Raw genomic sequence first — 17106 nt, 5'->3', positions numbered from 1 at the left:
CCTGACCATGCATCCCAAGGCCCTGCGCCTCAGTGCAGGCCTCACTCCTCTCAGCGCAGGCCTCACTCCTCTCAGCGCAGGCCTCACTCCTCTTCTCTCAGCGCAGGCCTCACTCCTCTTCTCTCAGCGCAGGCCTCACTCCTCTTCTCTCAGCGCAGGCCTCACTCTTCTCTCTGAAGCCACTGAGCCCCCAGGCCTTGTCCTCTCTCTACCCACCTGGCCACTTCTTGCAGGGCCCAATTCCAGAGGCGGTGGCATCTCCGCCTCAGTTGACTGGGGCTGTTTCTATGTCCTGGAGGAAATGGGCCCTTGAGCCACTTCTGTCCTCACCAGCCTATGGTCCTCTCTGTTCCTTGCGAGGCCAGGCCTTTCCCCGAAGTGGCATCATCAAGTCCAAACTTGGAACTTTGTCTAAATCCTTTGTTTTCTGGACCTCAGGCCCAGACAGGGCAGACTTGCCCAGCATCTCATGCCTATTCCAGTCCCTTCCCTAGGCTGGCTGAAGCTCCATGGTGAGACCTAGGCCCTGGGTCTGTTAACTTAGGTGCTGGCAGGATGAGCTAGGCTTGGAGAAACAGAGCATCTGAGGATCAGGAAGGCTTTATGGAGGAGGTAATATGAGGGCTGAGTTTTGAAGGTTGGGTAGGAGTTCACCAGGCAGAGACATCAGAGGTATCCTGGTAGGACCAGTCTGGCTGAGGCCTGCTGGACTAGAGCCAAGGCACACCCAGGAACCCAGGGTCAAAGAAGCCGGATCAGAAAGGGTTGTGAAGGTGCACTAGGGATCCTGGGTTAGCAGTTCCCAAGACTGCCAGTTTTTCCTGGTTGTGGACTAGTGTGGAAGGCTCTGGTCACTGAGGGTGTGTCTGCAGAAAACTGGGATCCGGTCTTGTGGTTGATGTTTGAAGGGAGATTGATGGTGAGATCTGGATGTCAGAGCTCTTTGGCTGCAGGGAGGCGGCTGTGGCCGCAGTCCAGTGGGAGGTCTAGTGGTGACTTAAACTCAGTGATAGCGGTGACAGTGGGGAGAAGTGGGCAGATTTTCCAGGACCTCGTGGAAAGACTGGACCCAAGTTACTAAGGGAAGAGGCGGCATCTACGGTAGTGGCCAGGTTTCTGGCTGGAGCCCTTGGAAGGTGGCAGGGCCAGGGCTGACAGGGAAAAGGAGAGGCAGGCTGGGGATGGCTGAGGTCATTTGGAACAGGGTGAGTTTGAGAGGCCCGAGGATGTCAGAGTGGAGATGTCCAGGGGCTGGTGTGCAGGGGAGAGAGATCTGGGTTGGATACGAGGACTTGGAGCTGCTGAGCCAGGAGCATGATGGGGTGATTCACGAATGAGAGAAGAACCAGGAGAGGTCTTCCCGTGGGTCACGGGAGGTCGCGGGACCGAGAAAGCCAAGACGAGGGAGGCGCAGCCTGGGCTGCAGGGCCTTGGCTCCCTGGTTTCCCTCTGGGGCTCGGGTCGCGGACCTCCGGTCAGGGTCCCTGCGCAGCTCAGCCGTCGGCTTCCTCAGCGTTAGGAGCCTTCTCACCCCGCCCGCTTCCTCCCCGGCCCCGCCTCCCAGGTGCTCCCCGGCAGCTTCGCCCGGGTCCTGACCTGGCCACCGCGAGCCCGGGCTCCGCCCCTCGCGTGGGAGTTCCGCCGAGGCCCGCCCTCGCTCCAAGCCCCGCCCCTGGCCGCCCCCCCCGGAGCCAGAGCCCCGGGGAAAGCGCCACTTCCTCGACGGAGTCGGCCTGCGGTCTCGCAGGCGCCGCCCGTCGGAGCCTGCACCCAGGGCCTTTTGTGTTCCTCGGAGACTTGCTGAATTTTGGGACGCGTCCCGCTGACGATAACTCCTTTTCCCCTGCTATTGTCCTCCCGCGACGGTGCGAAGCCCAAAGGAAGACGCCATCGGCCTCGGCGGGGATTTCCCCCAGACGCGGGACCCGGCCTCCGGCTGCTGAGGGCTCCTTGTGCGCCTGCGCACTCAAGAAGGGGGCTCACGCCGGCCAGCGCTTTTTGCTGCTGCGCTTGCGCTGGGGCAAAGCGGAAGTACGTCCAGCTGTAGCCCTGTGGGCTGCGGCTGGGCCTTTGTTTTGGCTTCCTGAAGCTGTGGATTGAAGATTTCACCGTTCCTCCCAGAACAGAGTATCAAAGCATCGGTGGGCGGGGTAGATCTTTACCTGGCACCACACATTCCCCAAGAGAAGCACACACTCCCTGGGCCACCCAAGGAATTTGGCCCCATCATATCTTTCGAACATCGTTTCTCTTACCTCTGACGCTGGCTAGTCCCTCTTTGAGATCCACTCTCAGCTGATCTAAGACCTGGAGCTAATGGGGCCTCTTGGAAGACTCGTGAAACTGCTCCATCCCCCAGCCAGCGGGCTCTACTAGGCTCTCAGTGTGCTAGGACTCTTGCCTTAGCTGCCCATTTTCATCCACTGGACGGTAACTCGGGGTTTCCAAGGGCATACTGACTGCAAGCTCTCAGAGGACAGTGCACGCATTCACCCAGCCCTCTACCACCAATGTCTGGCCTGATGTGACTAGCAAAATGTGTGCTCAGTGTTTGCTGAAAAAAAGCGAATCTCTAGCCAGCTTGGCAACAGATTTATTAGTTCAGAGTAGAAAGAGCAAGAGTCCAAGTGCTTTGATTGTTCGGTAAAAACTATGCCTCCTGACTGGAGAGCTGCCAGCCTGCTCTCCCCCACTCTCTTGACAACTTGCCCTACTATTAAGGCACTTGAGAAGAGGGAGAGCAGGGAAGTCCCAGACCAAACCCCTTCTGGATCCTGGAGAGAGCCAGTGCTGTTGCACTGGTTTCCTTCAGCCACGGTTGAGCAAGGAAAAAGCCGGCAGAGACCTCTGTAGGGCAGGAAGGCCAGCCCCTCAAACGCTGGTGTTAGGCACAGGGACAATGCCAGTGCCATAGAGGGGCTGGTACCTGGGGCATTATTTTGATTAAGCTGTAATGAATCCATGATGGAAGACACTTGATAAGGCTTTGTGGGCTCAAAGGCCTTACCTCCAGCCTGTTTCTCTCTCTAGGAGAGTACCAGAAGCTGGAGAATGGGGATGGGGGACCCCAGAGTTCCCTACAGAGAAGGAAGCTGACCATCAGGACAGGGGAAAAGTTTGAGTTTCCCCAGCTCCCCCCTTTCCAGAGAAGTTAATGCTTCTGCTTAAGCACCTCCAAAAAGAGAGAGAGATACAGATATTGCCAATAAAAGAATAAAATATGCCTCCCACCTCCAAGGAAGACATCCACAAAGTTCGGGGCAGTTGGAACACACCCCACCAGAATCCGTAAGTGCTTTTGGAGGGCTTCAATCCCCTGCAACCCAGTGCTCTGGGGAGGGCAGGCGTCACCCCCTTAGGAGCTGATCTGACTCAGCAGGGCTGAGAAGTCCATGTCCGCAATGGAAGAGAAGTCTTCATCTCCTGAAAGGAGGCCGTTGGGGAGCCCTGGGGCCCCCAGTGGAGCAGGAGCTGGGTCGGGGGGCCTCTGGGCCCCTGTCACTAGGCGAGTTATAGCCTCAGGGTACTCCATCAGCATGGGCTCAGTTGTGTGGGGGGCCACAGGTATGCCCTGGTTCAGCAGCTGCTGAAACTCGGAGTTGTCGACGGATGCCAGGTCTGTGAACACGGCTGGGTCTGTGCTGTTGCCAAGCAAGGCCCCCAGGTCTTCATCATCAAACTGCAGCTGCAGCAGGGCCTCTGACAGCGTTCCTTCCCCAGCCTGGGTGGGCTTGGGGGCAGGTGGGGCCACAGCCTGAGGAGGGCCTGGGGGTAGGACTGGGACAGGGGCTGGGGCCTGGGCCAGAGCTGATACCATGGCTGGAGCAGGGGCAGGGGCTGAAGCCTGGGGCAGGACTTGGGGAGGGGCCGGGGCCAAGGCTGAGGCCTGGCTTATCTGCCCAGAAGGAAACACCATGGTGGGAAACTCATCATAGTTGATGGTGCTCAGGGATGATGTAAAGGGATAGGGCTGGGGTGCTGGAGGAGAGAGACAGAGAGGCAGGGGTCAGAGAAAGCCCTAGAGATCCACCCCGTCCTCTGTACCCCAGCCCCTCTTCATGGTGCTTAGGCTCAATCCCTCTCTAGGGAGTCAATGCCAACACCCTATCTCCTTCCTCTTACCCCATCTGACCCAGCCTGTAGGGTCCAGTTCTAGCCACACCTCCACCTTGGAGTCCTCCCTGACTACTCAAGCCCATGAAACTCTCCCAGCTTTTTAGAGGAAGGGACACTTTGAGAGATAAGCTGAACTCCTGAGATAAGTTTTTCAGTTTACAGCTGAAAAACTAAGTCCTGAGAGGCAATGAGCCCATGGAGCACCAAGTGAGCAGCGGCCTGAAGTGGACAGCTTGTCAGTTTTTGAGCCTCACACCGGCACATACATCTTGCTAATTTAGAGGTGATTTTTGTTCCCCTAATTCAAGTGAGAGATGAGAGCAGAGATTCTGCATTTTTAACTTCTGAATCCCAAGACACCCAATATAGAATGTAAGTGGCACGGTGGTTCTCAGGCTTCAGTGTGCATTAGCATCCCAAACCAGCGCCATTCTTTCAAAGCCTCTGATTCAGTAGGTCTGTAATGGGGCCCAAGAGTCTGCATCTCCACTACTCCTCAGCTGAACAGAGCTGAACCTGTCATTCCAGTGGGACAAAAGGAAATCCTTACCTGGCTTGGGGACAGAAGCTGAGCTGCGGGAAGGCACAGCAATGCGTCGAGGTGGAGGCCGGGGGTCGGTGGGTCCTGTAGGGCAAGGGCTGGGTCAGTTCTCAGCCCCAGGGTGTCCCCTCCCTGCCCGCTGCCTTCCTCTCTGGCTTTCCCAGTCCCCATCTCACCGCTGAAAGGACTCTTCTTCATGATGCTCTTGAAGGTCTCATATGTCCTTTTGCGTTTCTCCTCAATCCGGTGACGATCGTCTGGGAAAGTAAGGGGGAGAAGTGGGACTTGCTCTCCTCAGGTGGGCCCCCAATGCTCTCAAAGGCCCCTCAGGAGGAAGGCGAGGAGCCAGGCTTTCCCAAGACCCGTTCTCCCCACCTTCTCTGCCAATGAGAAGGGATGTGTGACACTCAGCAGTTCTGAGAATCCCACAGCTTTTGGAGGCCTCTGTTGGCTGAATCTGCCCTTCTAAGACCACATGGTGAGGCCGAGTACAGGGGCCATGCTCTGGGGAAAGAGGAGCCCTGAGGGGCCCCAGCCTCCAGCTCACACCTTCCTGCACTGCTCACATCCTGGCTCATTGTCAGCCTCCACCCAGGCCTGGCGAGAATTTCTTGGCACTCTGGGGCAGCTGAGGCACAACTGCCTTAAGACTTCAGCAGAGACTCTTATTCTTATCTCTAATGGTTTCATATTTTAGTCAGAGTTTTCAGAACTGTCTTTTTAATTACAACGGTACTTCAGTAGCTCCAAAGCACCTCAATTCCATCAATTCAAAGACAACCTCATCCCTCAAAAACTAGGTTCTTCCTCCTGTACTCCCTGACTATCCATCTGCCATCTGCCCTGTCACCAAGGCTACAGACCCTGGAAGGATGAGCTTCTTTTCTCTCACTCCCCACCAGTAACTTGACACATATTTATCAAGCACTTACTATGTGCCAGCCTCCCTTCTAGACACTGGGGATGTGGCCGTGAGTAAGCACACAAGGTGTCTGCTCCCAAAAAGTTGGCATCCTAGTGAAAAAGTGAGAGGGACACAACCATATATACAAACCAGAAAATCTCGGCCAGGCGTGGTGGCTCACGCCTGTAATCCCAGCACTTTGGGAGGCCGAGGCGGGTGGATCATGAGGTCAAGAGATCGAGACCACCCTGGCCAACATGGTGAAACCCCATCTCTACTAAAAATACAAAAAATTAGCCGCACGTGGTGGCGGGCGCCTGTAGTCCCAGCTACTCAGGAGGCTGAGGCAGGGAGAATCACTTGAACCCGGGAGACAGAGCTTGCAGTGAGCCGAGATTGTGCCACTGCACTCCAGCCTGGGCGACAAGAGTGAGACTGTTTCAAAAACAAAAAAAACAAAAAACAAAAACAAAAACAAAAAACCCCAGAAAATCTCAAGTGATGGTGGTCCAGGGAAGATATGGTGATGTAACAATACCGGAAGTGAGGTCAGAACAGTCTAAATGTAGAGGGAAGGACTAATTTAGAGATGAGGGAAGGACTGGCATGAGCTACTTGCATTAAAAACTTGGGCCAGGCATTCCAAGCAGAGGCAACAGCTAGACACAGGTCCTGAGGTGAGACTGAGCTTGATCTATAAGACGCAAAACGGCTGCAGGGCTGAAGGGTAACTGAGGACAGTGGTGATGTGATCTTGCTTTGCTATTCCTTCTGTAAGGTTTGTGCCGCATCTTCTCTTCCTGGACTACAGCAACATTTTCCAGAATGGCCTCCCTGCTTTGAGTCTCTCTGTCTCTGATCTTCTACACGTGGCCTCCTGAGTCAACTTCCAAATCTGCTCCTGTCACCTCTCTGCTTAGAGGCCTTCAGCTTAAGCAGGCCCTCCTATCTCTGAGCCTGCTCACTGCCCAACATCAGCTCAAACCACGAAGATGGCCCTGAACAGGCCGTGCAGTTGCCAACACCCTTTCCCTTCCAGGTGCTGGGCCACCTGCCTGGAGAACACACTTCCGTGTCTTTCTCCAGCTTCAACGCCACCTTCTCCATGCAGCTGTCTCCAGCTCCCCGGAGGCCACCGTGCCCCCGTGCTTCTCTGCGCACACCTCCGTTTCACATGTCATTCTCTGACTTAAGGATCTGTTTTGCACATTTGTCTTCCTCAAGTGACTGAGATTCTGAAGGGCAGGGAGCATGTCTTACTCATTTTTTGTATTCAAAATACCTGGCACAGGCCCTGGTACCAAGTGGACACTCAAACCTCGACCAAAATGTGGCTGTGCTGTATGGTAGTGACAAGACAACCAGTGTGGCAAAAGGACCCTGAAGCCAGATGGCCTGGGTTCCAACGCTGACTCTGCTAGACTCTGCTACTTACTAGCCACATGAACCCAGGCAAGTTGGACACTATCTCCTACTTCAAAAGGGTCATGAGATTAAAATCAGGTAATCCAGTGAAGTGCCTGGAATAGGGGCAGATGTGTAGTACTAGCTCAGTGTCCGAGGTATCATTATTATTAAATGAGGCAAGAAATGGATTCCAATTTCTTGGATCCCAAGCTCTGACTCCAGCTTCTGGCCCTCAACTACAGCCCCAGACATGCAGTCTTGGCTTTTCTCTCATAGCACAGAGCCCAGCTGCCCTGATGCTGCCACCCCAGCTGTGTACCTGTATCTGGCAGGTACTGGAATTCCATGGGCTCACTGAGCTCCCGGTCGGAAGGCCGCCGCAGCTGCATGGAGACACGCACAGGAGCCTGCAGGCTGGGGTCTGCGTAGGGAGGGGTCCGGAACACAATGGCCACTTGTCGGTGCACATCAGCTTGCGAAAAGGAGCCTCGGGCCTCCCAGCCTGGTCCCGTGAAATACACCTCAATGTCCTCTGCAGGAGATGCGGTGGCAGTGTGGGTCAGTGTGTCTAACCCTCCATGGTCTCCCCGTCAACTTCTGATGCTTGTCTTCTGATACATCACCCTGTGGCCCACCTGAGGCCCCCGAGGCACAGGAGGAAGTATCCAAAGCCAGTTACCTGACACTCCCCTTCTCTGCTCAGCTTCACCCCTTGCTCCCAAGAGCCCACCCCTGCCTCCTGATATATACCTTTCTGCACCTTGTCACACAGTAGGAAGATCTCATCCCCACCGAGGCAGCTGCCAGAGTTTCGGTTCACTCGGCAGATCTTGAGCTCGGCAGTGTTGGGGGCACCTGAGGCAGTGAAAACAAGGAAGGATGACCTGAGCCACCAGAGGTCCCCAGGGTGGCCTGCAGGAGATGCAACTTCCCTGCCCAGCCCAGAGTCAAGGTTGCCCAGAGCTTGCCATCTACACCTTTGCAGCCAAAGTCAGACCTTCTTATTAGCTCCTCACCCCCACCGATTCAACAAGTATTTGCCTACTGTGCGCTCAACACTGATCTAAGCAAGAATATAACCACATACAAAACCTAAACCTCTCTGCTCTCACGGAGCTTATAGTCCAGTGGGTGCCAATCTGGTCACACTCTTTCTCCACCTGACCAAAGCAATCTTTAAGGCCAGTCCATACCCACCTTGGCAATGAGCCCTTCCCTCCTGACCCCCAGTTTATCCTGGTTTCCCATCCTTGGGGCTCCAGATTCGTTTTATTTCCATTCATCCTGCTGGTTACTTAATTAAAGACTGCAGCTGATCAGTCAGCCCAATTCATCTGTGGGCTTCCATCACTGAATCATCATTCTCGAACACTATCTTGTTCCTGGGAGTTCATTTCCCAGAGTCATTATCGCAGTTGTGGGCACACCACCTTCTCATCACACAATACTGAAAATGCCTATCTCCCATCAGACTCTCTGCTAGACTTCCTGCCAGGCCAGAGCTACACCTCAAGGACAGCTCTGGGTCTTCTTTGCCCTCTCTCCCCAGCCAACAAAGAGCTGGGCAGAGAAGAGGAGACAAATATGCAAGATGATTGAATGAAGCCAGAGCGCCTCTTGCAGGCCACACTCACCCCAACGCCCTTCCTCCTATTCAGGCCCACCCTCTCCCCTTCCTGTGTCTCCCTCGCTACTCACGATTGTCAAAGATGGGATGAGAAAGGACAGGCGGCAGGCGGAGGGGCCTGCCTGATGGATCCCGCACTGTCACCTGGAAGCAGAGCCGCACAGCATTCAGGTCATAGTCCCCACGCTGCTCTTCTATAGGAACTGCCAAGAAAACAGGAGATCAGGAGAGCAGGGGAAGTGGGGATATAGGTGCTATCAGTGGGGGCAGGGAGCTCTGCGCTGGGAGGGCCGTTGGTGCGTGTGCGAAACACAAGTCCTAGAGGAGGCAGAACCCAGCACTGACTCCACTGTGACGTGAATGTCATATCCCCTCCTGGGCCTCAGTTTCCTAATGGTAAAGTGGGAGAGTACTGAATGGGCACCAAGATTCCATCTTTACTGTGTCTTGGCCAGTGAGGGAGATGCAGGAAAGGCGGGCTGGGGAGGGTGACAGAGGGTGCGGGTGCGGCAGGCAGGCTTGCCCTCACCTTGGAAGGGGTTGTTGTTGGTCTGGATGCGCTGATTGATAGCCTGCTCCAGGTCCCGCTTCTTCACACACTGGATTCCCAGGTTCTGGAAACTGAGCGCCCCCAGTCGTCTGTCCCACTGCGTCTCACAGAGCCGGGACCTTCCTGCCTTGCCCAGCCTGCCCTTTCCTGCCCCGCCCACCCCCAGATCATCGCTCCATGCCTAACCCTCTCCAGTGGCTTCCTACTGTGCTGCAACTAACCCTGTCCCTTCACTCAGCTGACAAGCACCTCCGTGCCCCTGCCCCTGCCAGCCTCCCTGTGGGCTCCCTGCTGACAACCACTGGGGCTCCTTTTCCACTCTCTAAACACAGGACACTCATTCCCACCTCAAGGCCTTTGCACTTGTTTGGTCGGCTTGGAATGTTCTTTTCCTACTTCTCTCCTCCTCCTCACCATTCAAGTCTTAGCTGAGGGAGGCCTTCCCTGACCTCCCAATCTAAAGTCATCACACACTAGCTCCCCTAACTCTCCCAACCCAGGTTATCCTTCTATCCTATGACCTTGTTTTATTTTCAGGACTGAAACTGTTACTCTGACAGCACCTTGTTTATTTATCTGTGTATTTATTTATTTTTAAGAGACATGGTGTCGGGCCGGGTGCGGTGGCTCAAGCCTGTAATCCCAGCACTTTGGGAGGCCAAGACAGGCAGATCGCAAGGTCAGGAGATTGAGACCATCCTGGCTAACACGGTGAAACCCTGTCTCTAATAAAAAATACAAAAAATTAGCCAGGCGTGGTGGCAGGCACTTGTAGTCCCAGCTACTCGGGAAGCTGAGGCAGGAGAATGGCGTGAACCCAGAAGGTGGAGGTTGCAGTGAGCTGAGATCGCGCCACTGCACTCTAGTCTGGGGACAGAGCAAGACTCCATCTTAAAAAAAAAAAAAAAAAAAGACAAGGTGTCGCCCTGCCACCCAAGTGCAGTGCTGCAATCATAGCTTGCCGCAGCAGTGACCTCCTGGGCTCAGGCGATCCTCCCACCTCAGCCTCCCAAGTAGCTGGGACTATAGGCGCATGCCACCATACCCAGCTAATTTCTTATTTTTTGTAGAGATGGGGTCTCACTATGTTGCCTTCGCTAGTCTTGAATTCCTAGGCTCAAGAGATCTTCCTGCCTTGGCCTCCTGAAGTGCTAGGATTATAAGCATGAGCCACTATGCCCGGCCTGTATATTTTTTTCACGGCCTGTCTCTGTCAACTGCAATGTCAACTCCAGGGGAGCGTGCTGGTTCAATGGTTTTCTTCCTCAAACAAGAGACGTGATTCTGAGGGACTTGTCCTTCCAGCTACAGGGGTCAGGGATTCAGAAGTGATTAGGGACCCATTCGTATCCCCTGGAGCTCTTATCTGCTAGAGTAGACATACAAATAGATAACTTCAAGACAAAGGGAGTTTACTTGCAGAGCTGAGTAAGGGCAAGGAGTGAGGAATTCTGCCCTGTGTCCAGAAATTAGTAACACTGTAGCGGCCACTTCATAGCCCGCCTCCTGTCCCCTCATGCTGGGCCTCCTAGCCTGCAGGGAGCTCACCTGTGGATGCAGCGGTCCGGGCAGAGCTCAGCCTCATAGAAGCCATCCCGGCAGTCCTTTCCTACAAGCTCGTGGGGGTGAGGCCGGTGAGGAGGGTCCTTGGTGACCAGGGAGATGCGTACTGTCCCTGGTCCTGTGTAGCCATTGATCTGTCCAAAGTACAGAGGCCCAGACATCCAAACCTGACTCCCAAACACAGAGGGCTGGGGTTCCACAGTCCCTTCCCCGCACACCCTGGCGCAGTGCTGACCTTGATGGTGGGGTGGGTCTTGGTGGTATCTGTGCTCCTCTCGCCTGGGATGCTGCCCGCGGAGCGCCCCTCGCACTTGTAGCGGAAGCGCATGCCCCGCTGCTTGGGCTGCTCAATGATCTCCACATAGGGGCCAGAGGCCTGGGCTGGCTCTGCCAGGGGACACCGCAGGCCCATTAGGCGGCTGCCCCCGCTGCCCTACCCCATGGAGCACCTCCCCGACCGCCGCGGGGGCCACTTACCTGCCGGGAAGATGAGGGGGAACAGTTCTGAAAGGGGAGGGAGATCAGGGTCAGCACACACCCAATGCCCATCCTCACAAGGGGGAATCTGCTCTCCACGGAGAGAAGCCAGGCTCCCTCCCAGGGGAACTGGGTCAGGACCTGCTCCCTAAAACCTGCGGTGAAACTAAGGGGTGGAGGAAAGGAACCAGAAACACCTGCTTCTTGAGGGAAAACGGGGTAAGGAATCCTTCTTCTCCCGAGGGAAGCTGAATCAGGGCCTGTTGTACTTTCTTAAGGAAAACTGAGGGAGGGCACGCCCCACCTCCCTCCAGAGAGGAAACTGAATCAGATGCGTTCTCCCTGTTCTCCCCTAATAGGGAAACGAAGCCAGAGCTGCCCCTATGGACGGTGTGGAGGGAAACTGAGTCAAGGTTCCCTCTGCTCCCCCACCCAGGGAGGATGCTGAGTCAAGGGCCCACCCCTCCACCCAGAGGGGAAACTGAGTCAGACCCCTCCCCGCCTGCCCCGCCCCGCGCCACCATCCGGCAGGCCGACCGCTCCCTGCGCAGCGCCCGTCGGCGCAGGAAGGGGCGGAAAGCGGCGCGGGGGCTCCCGCCACAGCTGCGGCGGCTCCGGCGATGCCACCCCGAGGGGTCAGAGGGCGACCTCACCGTCCATGGCCGGGGTCCCGGGGGCGGGGCCGGGGTCGCAGCTGGGCCCGCGGCGTGCACTACAGCCGAGCCATTCGCCAGAGGCGGAAATGCGCCGCGCGCGCCCGCCTCGCGTCACTGCCCGGAATCCGGCCGCGCCTGCGCGTTGCCCCGCCGCCGCCCGGCGCAGGGGCCGGGAGCAAGTGCGCGCCGCGCGGAGGACGAAGAGGCTGCACGCACAGCCGCTGCTGGGGGTCGGGGCCAAGTGCGCGCCTCGCCGAGGACGAAGAGGCTGGCGTGCCCGGTGGCTCGGCTAGCTCCCGGGTCCCGGCCCCGCCTGGAGGGTGGGTCCGCCGATTACTCACTTTGTTTTTAGGGGATTTCAGGGCCCCCTCCCGCCTATCGGCGGAGTTTGGTGATGTCACGCTGGGCCGGGTCTGGAGCAAAGCCAGGGCTACTGGGCTGCGGCCGCCCGCCCCGCGCAGGGAAAGGCCCGCCTGGGCCTTCTGCTCCGCAGAGGCCGGGGGGTTGAACTCCGCGCGGGTTTCCTAATCGCTAAAGGTACCTTTCGGTGGCGGCTGTCTCAGAAGCACGTTAAAATGTCCTACCCACCCCAGTCTAGATGCGGCTGTGGGGGAAGGGGAGCGGCCGGACCTCCCAGCCTGACAGTGCATCAGGAGCTTTGCGGAGCCTGCAGCCAGGATGGGACGACTGAGTCCCTCCCGCTGGCGAGCTGGCCGAGGGCTCGTTCCTCTCCAGCTAAAGCGCCAGCTTACGATGCAGCCAAACTGCCGGCCCTCAGCGGCTATGGGAGCAGGAGGCGCCCAGGGGTAAACCCCGGAGCCTCGTCTCTGAAGCCTGGCGCTTGTGTCTCAGAAGGTCCGGGACCCACAGGGGACACTTGAATCAGCAGGGTCACGACCCCCCACCCCCCTGCCCCCGCCTGTGTTTGCCCTGGACCTCCAGCTAGGGCTGACCACTAATTCTGTCATGTGACCCCACAGTGCAGGTAGCTCCCCCAAGACCAAACCCAAGGCGCGTCCGTGTGGGGGCTGGGGCTGGCGCACCCCCACCCCAGGCCTCATCCCCGAAGGAGGATGCTCCACTGCAGGGGGCGGAGTCTTCTCCAGATGGAGAAAGACTTTTTTATTTTCTCTGAATTCGTCTTAAATTAGGAAATCATGTGGGAATTGGAAAAGATTGGAAATTCTGACTTGTTTCCCAGGCTCTGAAGAAACAGGAAGAGAAAAGTGAAAATAGAGTTAGCACCCCGCCTACTCATTTCAGTTTCTCCAGTGGCTGGCCCTGATTAGAAAAGTGTTTACTTTTGGCAGGGGGCGGGGGAGGCCGACTTCAGGTGACAGAATGGATTAATTAAAATCTTTGGTTAATGATATACAATTATCACTGAACCTTGCATGGATCCTCTTCTTAAAATTCATGTATATTTATAACTTTTAAATTAATAAGATAAACACCCATGTACCCATTGCAAAACTCAAGGGGCCACCACCATCCAGAATTCTGTATTGTATTGTATTTATTTATTTTTTTTTTGAGACACGGTCTCTCTCTGTCGCCCAGGCTGGAGTGCAGTGGCACAGTCTCGGCTCACTGCACCCTCTACCTCCTAGGCACAAGCAATCCTCCCACTTCAGCCTCCTGCATAGCTGGGACTACAGGAGCACACCACCATGCCCGGCTAAATTTTTGTATTTTTTGTAAAGAAGTGGTTTAACCTTGTTGTCCAGGCTAGTCTTGAACTCCTGAGCTCAACTTTCCCCCCCCCCTTGGCCTCACAAAGTGCTGGGATTACAGGCATGAGCCACCATGCTGGGCCAGAATTCTGTATTTTTTAAATTAATTAATTAATTAATGTATTTATTATAAATAGAGATGGGTCTCACTGTGTTGCCCAGGCTGGTCTCAAACTCCTGGGCTCAAGCGATCCTCCCACCTCAGCCTCCCAAAGTGGGATTACAGGCCTGAGCCACCACGCCTGGCCCAGAATTCTGTATTTTAAAGAAAAAAAAAGTTACTCATATCTGTATGCCTACACAATATATCTTTTGGTTTTCCTTAGTTTTGAACTTTTTTTTTGAGATAAAGTCTCACTCTGTCCCCCAGGCTGGAGTGCAGTGGCATTCTGGTCACTGCAATCTCCGCCTCCTAGGTTCAAGCAATTCTCCTGCCTCAGCCTCCTGAGTAGCTGGGATTAAAGGGGCCAACCACCACGCCCAGCTAATTTTTGTATTTTTTTAGTAGAGACGGGGTTTCACCATGTTGGCCAGGCTGGTCTCGAACTCCTGACCTCAGGTGATTCGCCAGCCTCTGCCTCCCAAAGTGCTGAGATTACAGGTGTGAGCCACCGTACCCGGCCAGTTTTGAACTTTTATGAAGAGGGCATCATATGATTTGTTGTCCTTTGTTACTTGCTTTTTTTCACTCAACCTGTTACTACGATTCATGTTTCACAGTTAATTCACTTTTCACTGCTGTATACTATTTTGTTGTGTAAATATACCATGGTTTGTTTATTCATCCTGAAGATAGGCATTTTTATTTTTATTTTTTTGAGATGGAGTTTCTCTCTTGTGGCCCAGGCTGGAGTGCAATAGCACCATCTCGGCTCACTGCAACCTCTGCCTCCCAGGTTCAAGTGGTTCTCCTGCCTCAGCCTCCTGAGTAGCTGGGATTACAGGTATGCGTCACCATGCCCGGCTAATTTTGTGTTTTTTTTTTTTCTTTTGAGACAGAGTTTCGCTCTTGTTGCCCAGGCAGGTGTGCAATGGCACAATCTCGGCTCACAGCAACCTCTGCCTCCCGAGTTCAAGTGATTCTCCTGCCTCAGCCTCCTGAGTAGCTGGGATTACAGGTGCCTGCCACCACGCCCGGCTTTTTGTATTTTTAGTAGAGACGGGGTTTCACCATGTTGGCCAGGCTGGTCTCAAACTCCTGACCTTAGGTGATCCACCCACCTCAGCCTCTGAAAATGTTGGGATTACAGGCGTGAGCCACTGCATCCGACTAATTTTGTACTTTTAGTAGAGACATGGTTTCACCATGTTGGCCAGGGTGGTCTCTAACTCCTGACCTCAGGTTATCTGCCCATCTCGGCCTCCCAAAGTGCTATTACAGGCGTGAGCCACCACGCCCGGCCATGGGCATTTGGACTTCTCATTTTTTGCTGCCATAAGCTTTAGAGCACTGAGCTAATATGCAAAAACAGCAATCATGTAGTTTTTAAAACTTAGTCTGGGGTTAAAGAAGTATGTAAACAACTATGTTTTCTTAAAGATCTGTAGGAGCATTGTGACTGGCCCAAGGACAAAGAAGTTCCCAACCTCCTCAGACCCTCACTGCTGCCCAGATGTCTGCCATGGAGTACTTCTTGGTTACACACTCCACCTCTTCCCTGCCCTTAACATAGAAAGAGCCTAAGATTGTACTGACTTAAAATGGTACTTTAGAACGCTGGTACACCATCCTCTCAGTCTTGCTGGCTTTCAGAATAAATCAGTAAACCTACTTTTTCTTCCACCAACGCCCCTATCAGTTGGGATCCTCTTACCTCGGCCTCCCAGGTAGCTGGGACTATAAGCACTCACCACCACACCCAGCTAATTAAAAAGAAAACAATGTTTTGAGGCAGGGTCTCACTGTGTCACCATGCTGGAATGCTGTGGCGTGACTCATTGCTCACTGCAGCCTCAAACTCCCGGGCTCAAGCAATCCTCCCACCTTAGCCTCCCAAGTAGCTAGGACTAACAGCGTGCACCACCACACTCAGCTAATTTCTTTTTTTAAAATTTTTAGTAGACACAAGATCTTGCTATGTTGCCAAGGCTGGTCTCGAACCTCTGAGCTCAGGTAATCCTTCTGTCTCAGCCTCCCAAAGTGTTAGGATTACAGGCATGAACTACCAAACCCGGCTGAGTTTTTTAAAATGTTAATGAATGCATGGATTTAAATATATTAGCTGTGTTTTAATCAATTATAGTTATTGAAATTCAAATTATTCATCTTTGGTTAGGGAGAACTTCTTCAAGTTGGTTGTTCTTCAGTCCTTTTGACACAATTCCAATATATGAGTCTTGGTGGCTCATACCTGTAATCCCAGCACTTTGGAAGGCTGAATGGGGAAGACTGATTGAGGCCAGGAGTTTAAGACCAGCCTGGTCAACATGTCAAGATCCCTGTGTCTATTAAAAAAATAATAAAAAAAAGCAATTACAGTAGCCTGTGATAGCTTCCTTGCTGACTGGTATGAAAAGATATTTCTTTTCTTTTTTCTTTTTTTTTTTTTGAGATGGAGTTTCACTCTTACTGCCCAGGCTGGAGTGCAATGGTGCAATCTCGGCTCACTACAACCTCTGCCTCCCGGGTTCAAGCAATTCTCCTGCCTCAGCCTCCCAAGTAGCTGGGATTGCGGGAGTGTGCCACCACGCCCATCTAATTTTTGTATTTTTAGTAGAGATGGGGTTTCCATGTTGGTCAGGTTGGTCTGGAACTCCTGACCTCAGGTGATCCACCTGCCTCGGCCTCCCACAGTGCCGGGATTATAGGCATGAGCCACAGCGCCTGGCCTGAAAAGATATTTCTAGACTCATCTAGTAAATTTTCTGCCCCAGATCTGGAATCAGACAGCTTTCCAAGGAGTCCTGATTTCTCTTAGTAGGAAATGATATTTAAAGACTACAGCTTGAGTACTTCGGATACTTATCGCTACTGAGTCAGTCATTGTAGATGTTTTCGGTGAATAGTTAGTAATTTTTTTTTTTTTTTTTTTGAGACAGAGTTTCACTCTTGTTGCCCAGGCTGGAGTGCAATGGCATGATCTCGGCTCACTGCAACCTCTGCCTCCCGGGTTCAAGTGATTCTCCTGCCTCAGCCTCCCGAGTTGCTGGGATTACAGGCATGTGCTACCACGCCGGGCTAATTTTGTATTGTTAGTAGAGACAGGGTTTCTCCATGTTGGCCAGGCTGGTCTCCAACTCCTGACCTCAAGTGACCCGCCTGCCTCGGCCTCCCAAAGTGTTGGAATTACAGGCGTGAGCCACCATGCCCAGCCAGTAATTTTTTAAAAAATGGGAGTCTTGCTCTGTCATCCAGGCTGGATTGCAGTGGTGGTGTGATCATAGCCTATTGCAGGCTCGAACTCCTAGGCTCAAGTGATTCTCCCTCCTCAGGTCCCCCAGTAGCTGGGACTACAGGCACCCACCACCATGCTCAGCTAATTTTTTATTTTTTAGTAGAGATGAGGTCTCACTATGTTGCCCAGGCTCATCT

General features: G+C 54.0%; 1 protein-coding gene across 2 annotated transcripts; it reads right to left on the bottom strand.

Annotated features, from left to right (window-relative positions):
- Positions 1-2576: 2576 nt before the first annotated feature.
- RELA (RELA proto-oncogene, NF-kB subunit) lies at positions 2577-12156 on the bottom strand. 2 transcript variants are annotated; one of them, XM_002821507.6, is made up of 11 exons: positions 11839-12156; positions 11186-11212; positions 10944-11095; positions 10694-10842; positions 9125-9216; positions 8667-8798; positions 7719-7823; positions 7288-7500; positions 4834-4914; positions 4667-4741; positions 2577-3978 (listed from the first exon to the last, which is right to left on the bottom strand). In XM_002821507.6, the coding sequence occupies exons 1-11, from the start codon at positions 11843-11845 to the stop codon at positions 3356-3358; spliced, it is 1656 nt and encodes a 551-aa protein (XP_002821553.2). In that variant the 5' UTR covers positions 11846-12156; the 3' UTR covers positions 2577-3355. The 2 variants fall into 2 exon arrangements, with proteins under 2 accessions (XP_002821553.2, XP_054381607.1); XM_054525632.2 differs by lacking the exon at positions 11839-12156 and adding an exon at positions 11383-11641.
- Between the last annotated feature and the right edge of the window lie 4950 nt (positions 12157-17106).

This window comes from Pongo abelii, chromosome 9 (genome assembly GCF_028885655.2).
Source record: "Pongo abelii isolate AG06213 chromosome 9, NHGRI_mPonAbe1-v2.0_pri, whole genome shotgun sequence".
Lineage (NCBI taxonomy): Eukaryota > Metazoa > Chordata > Mammalia > Primates > Hominidae > Pongo > Pongo abelii.
This window is presented reverse-complemented; position numbering and strand designations above follow the sequence as displayed.

Bases quoted from the DNA above. Each gene is read 5' to 3' on its own strand.
- RELA (XM_002821507.6), bottom strand. The intron at 11,096-11,185 runs GTAAGTGGCCCC...GTCCCCTGGCAG, and splicing joins CCCCCTCATCTTCCCGGCAG to AGCCAGCCCAGGCCTCTGGC. The intron at 10,843-10,943 runs GTCAGCACTGCG...TACTTTGGACAG, and splicing joins AGACCCACCCCACCATCAAG to ATCAATGGCTACACAGGACC.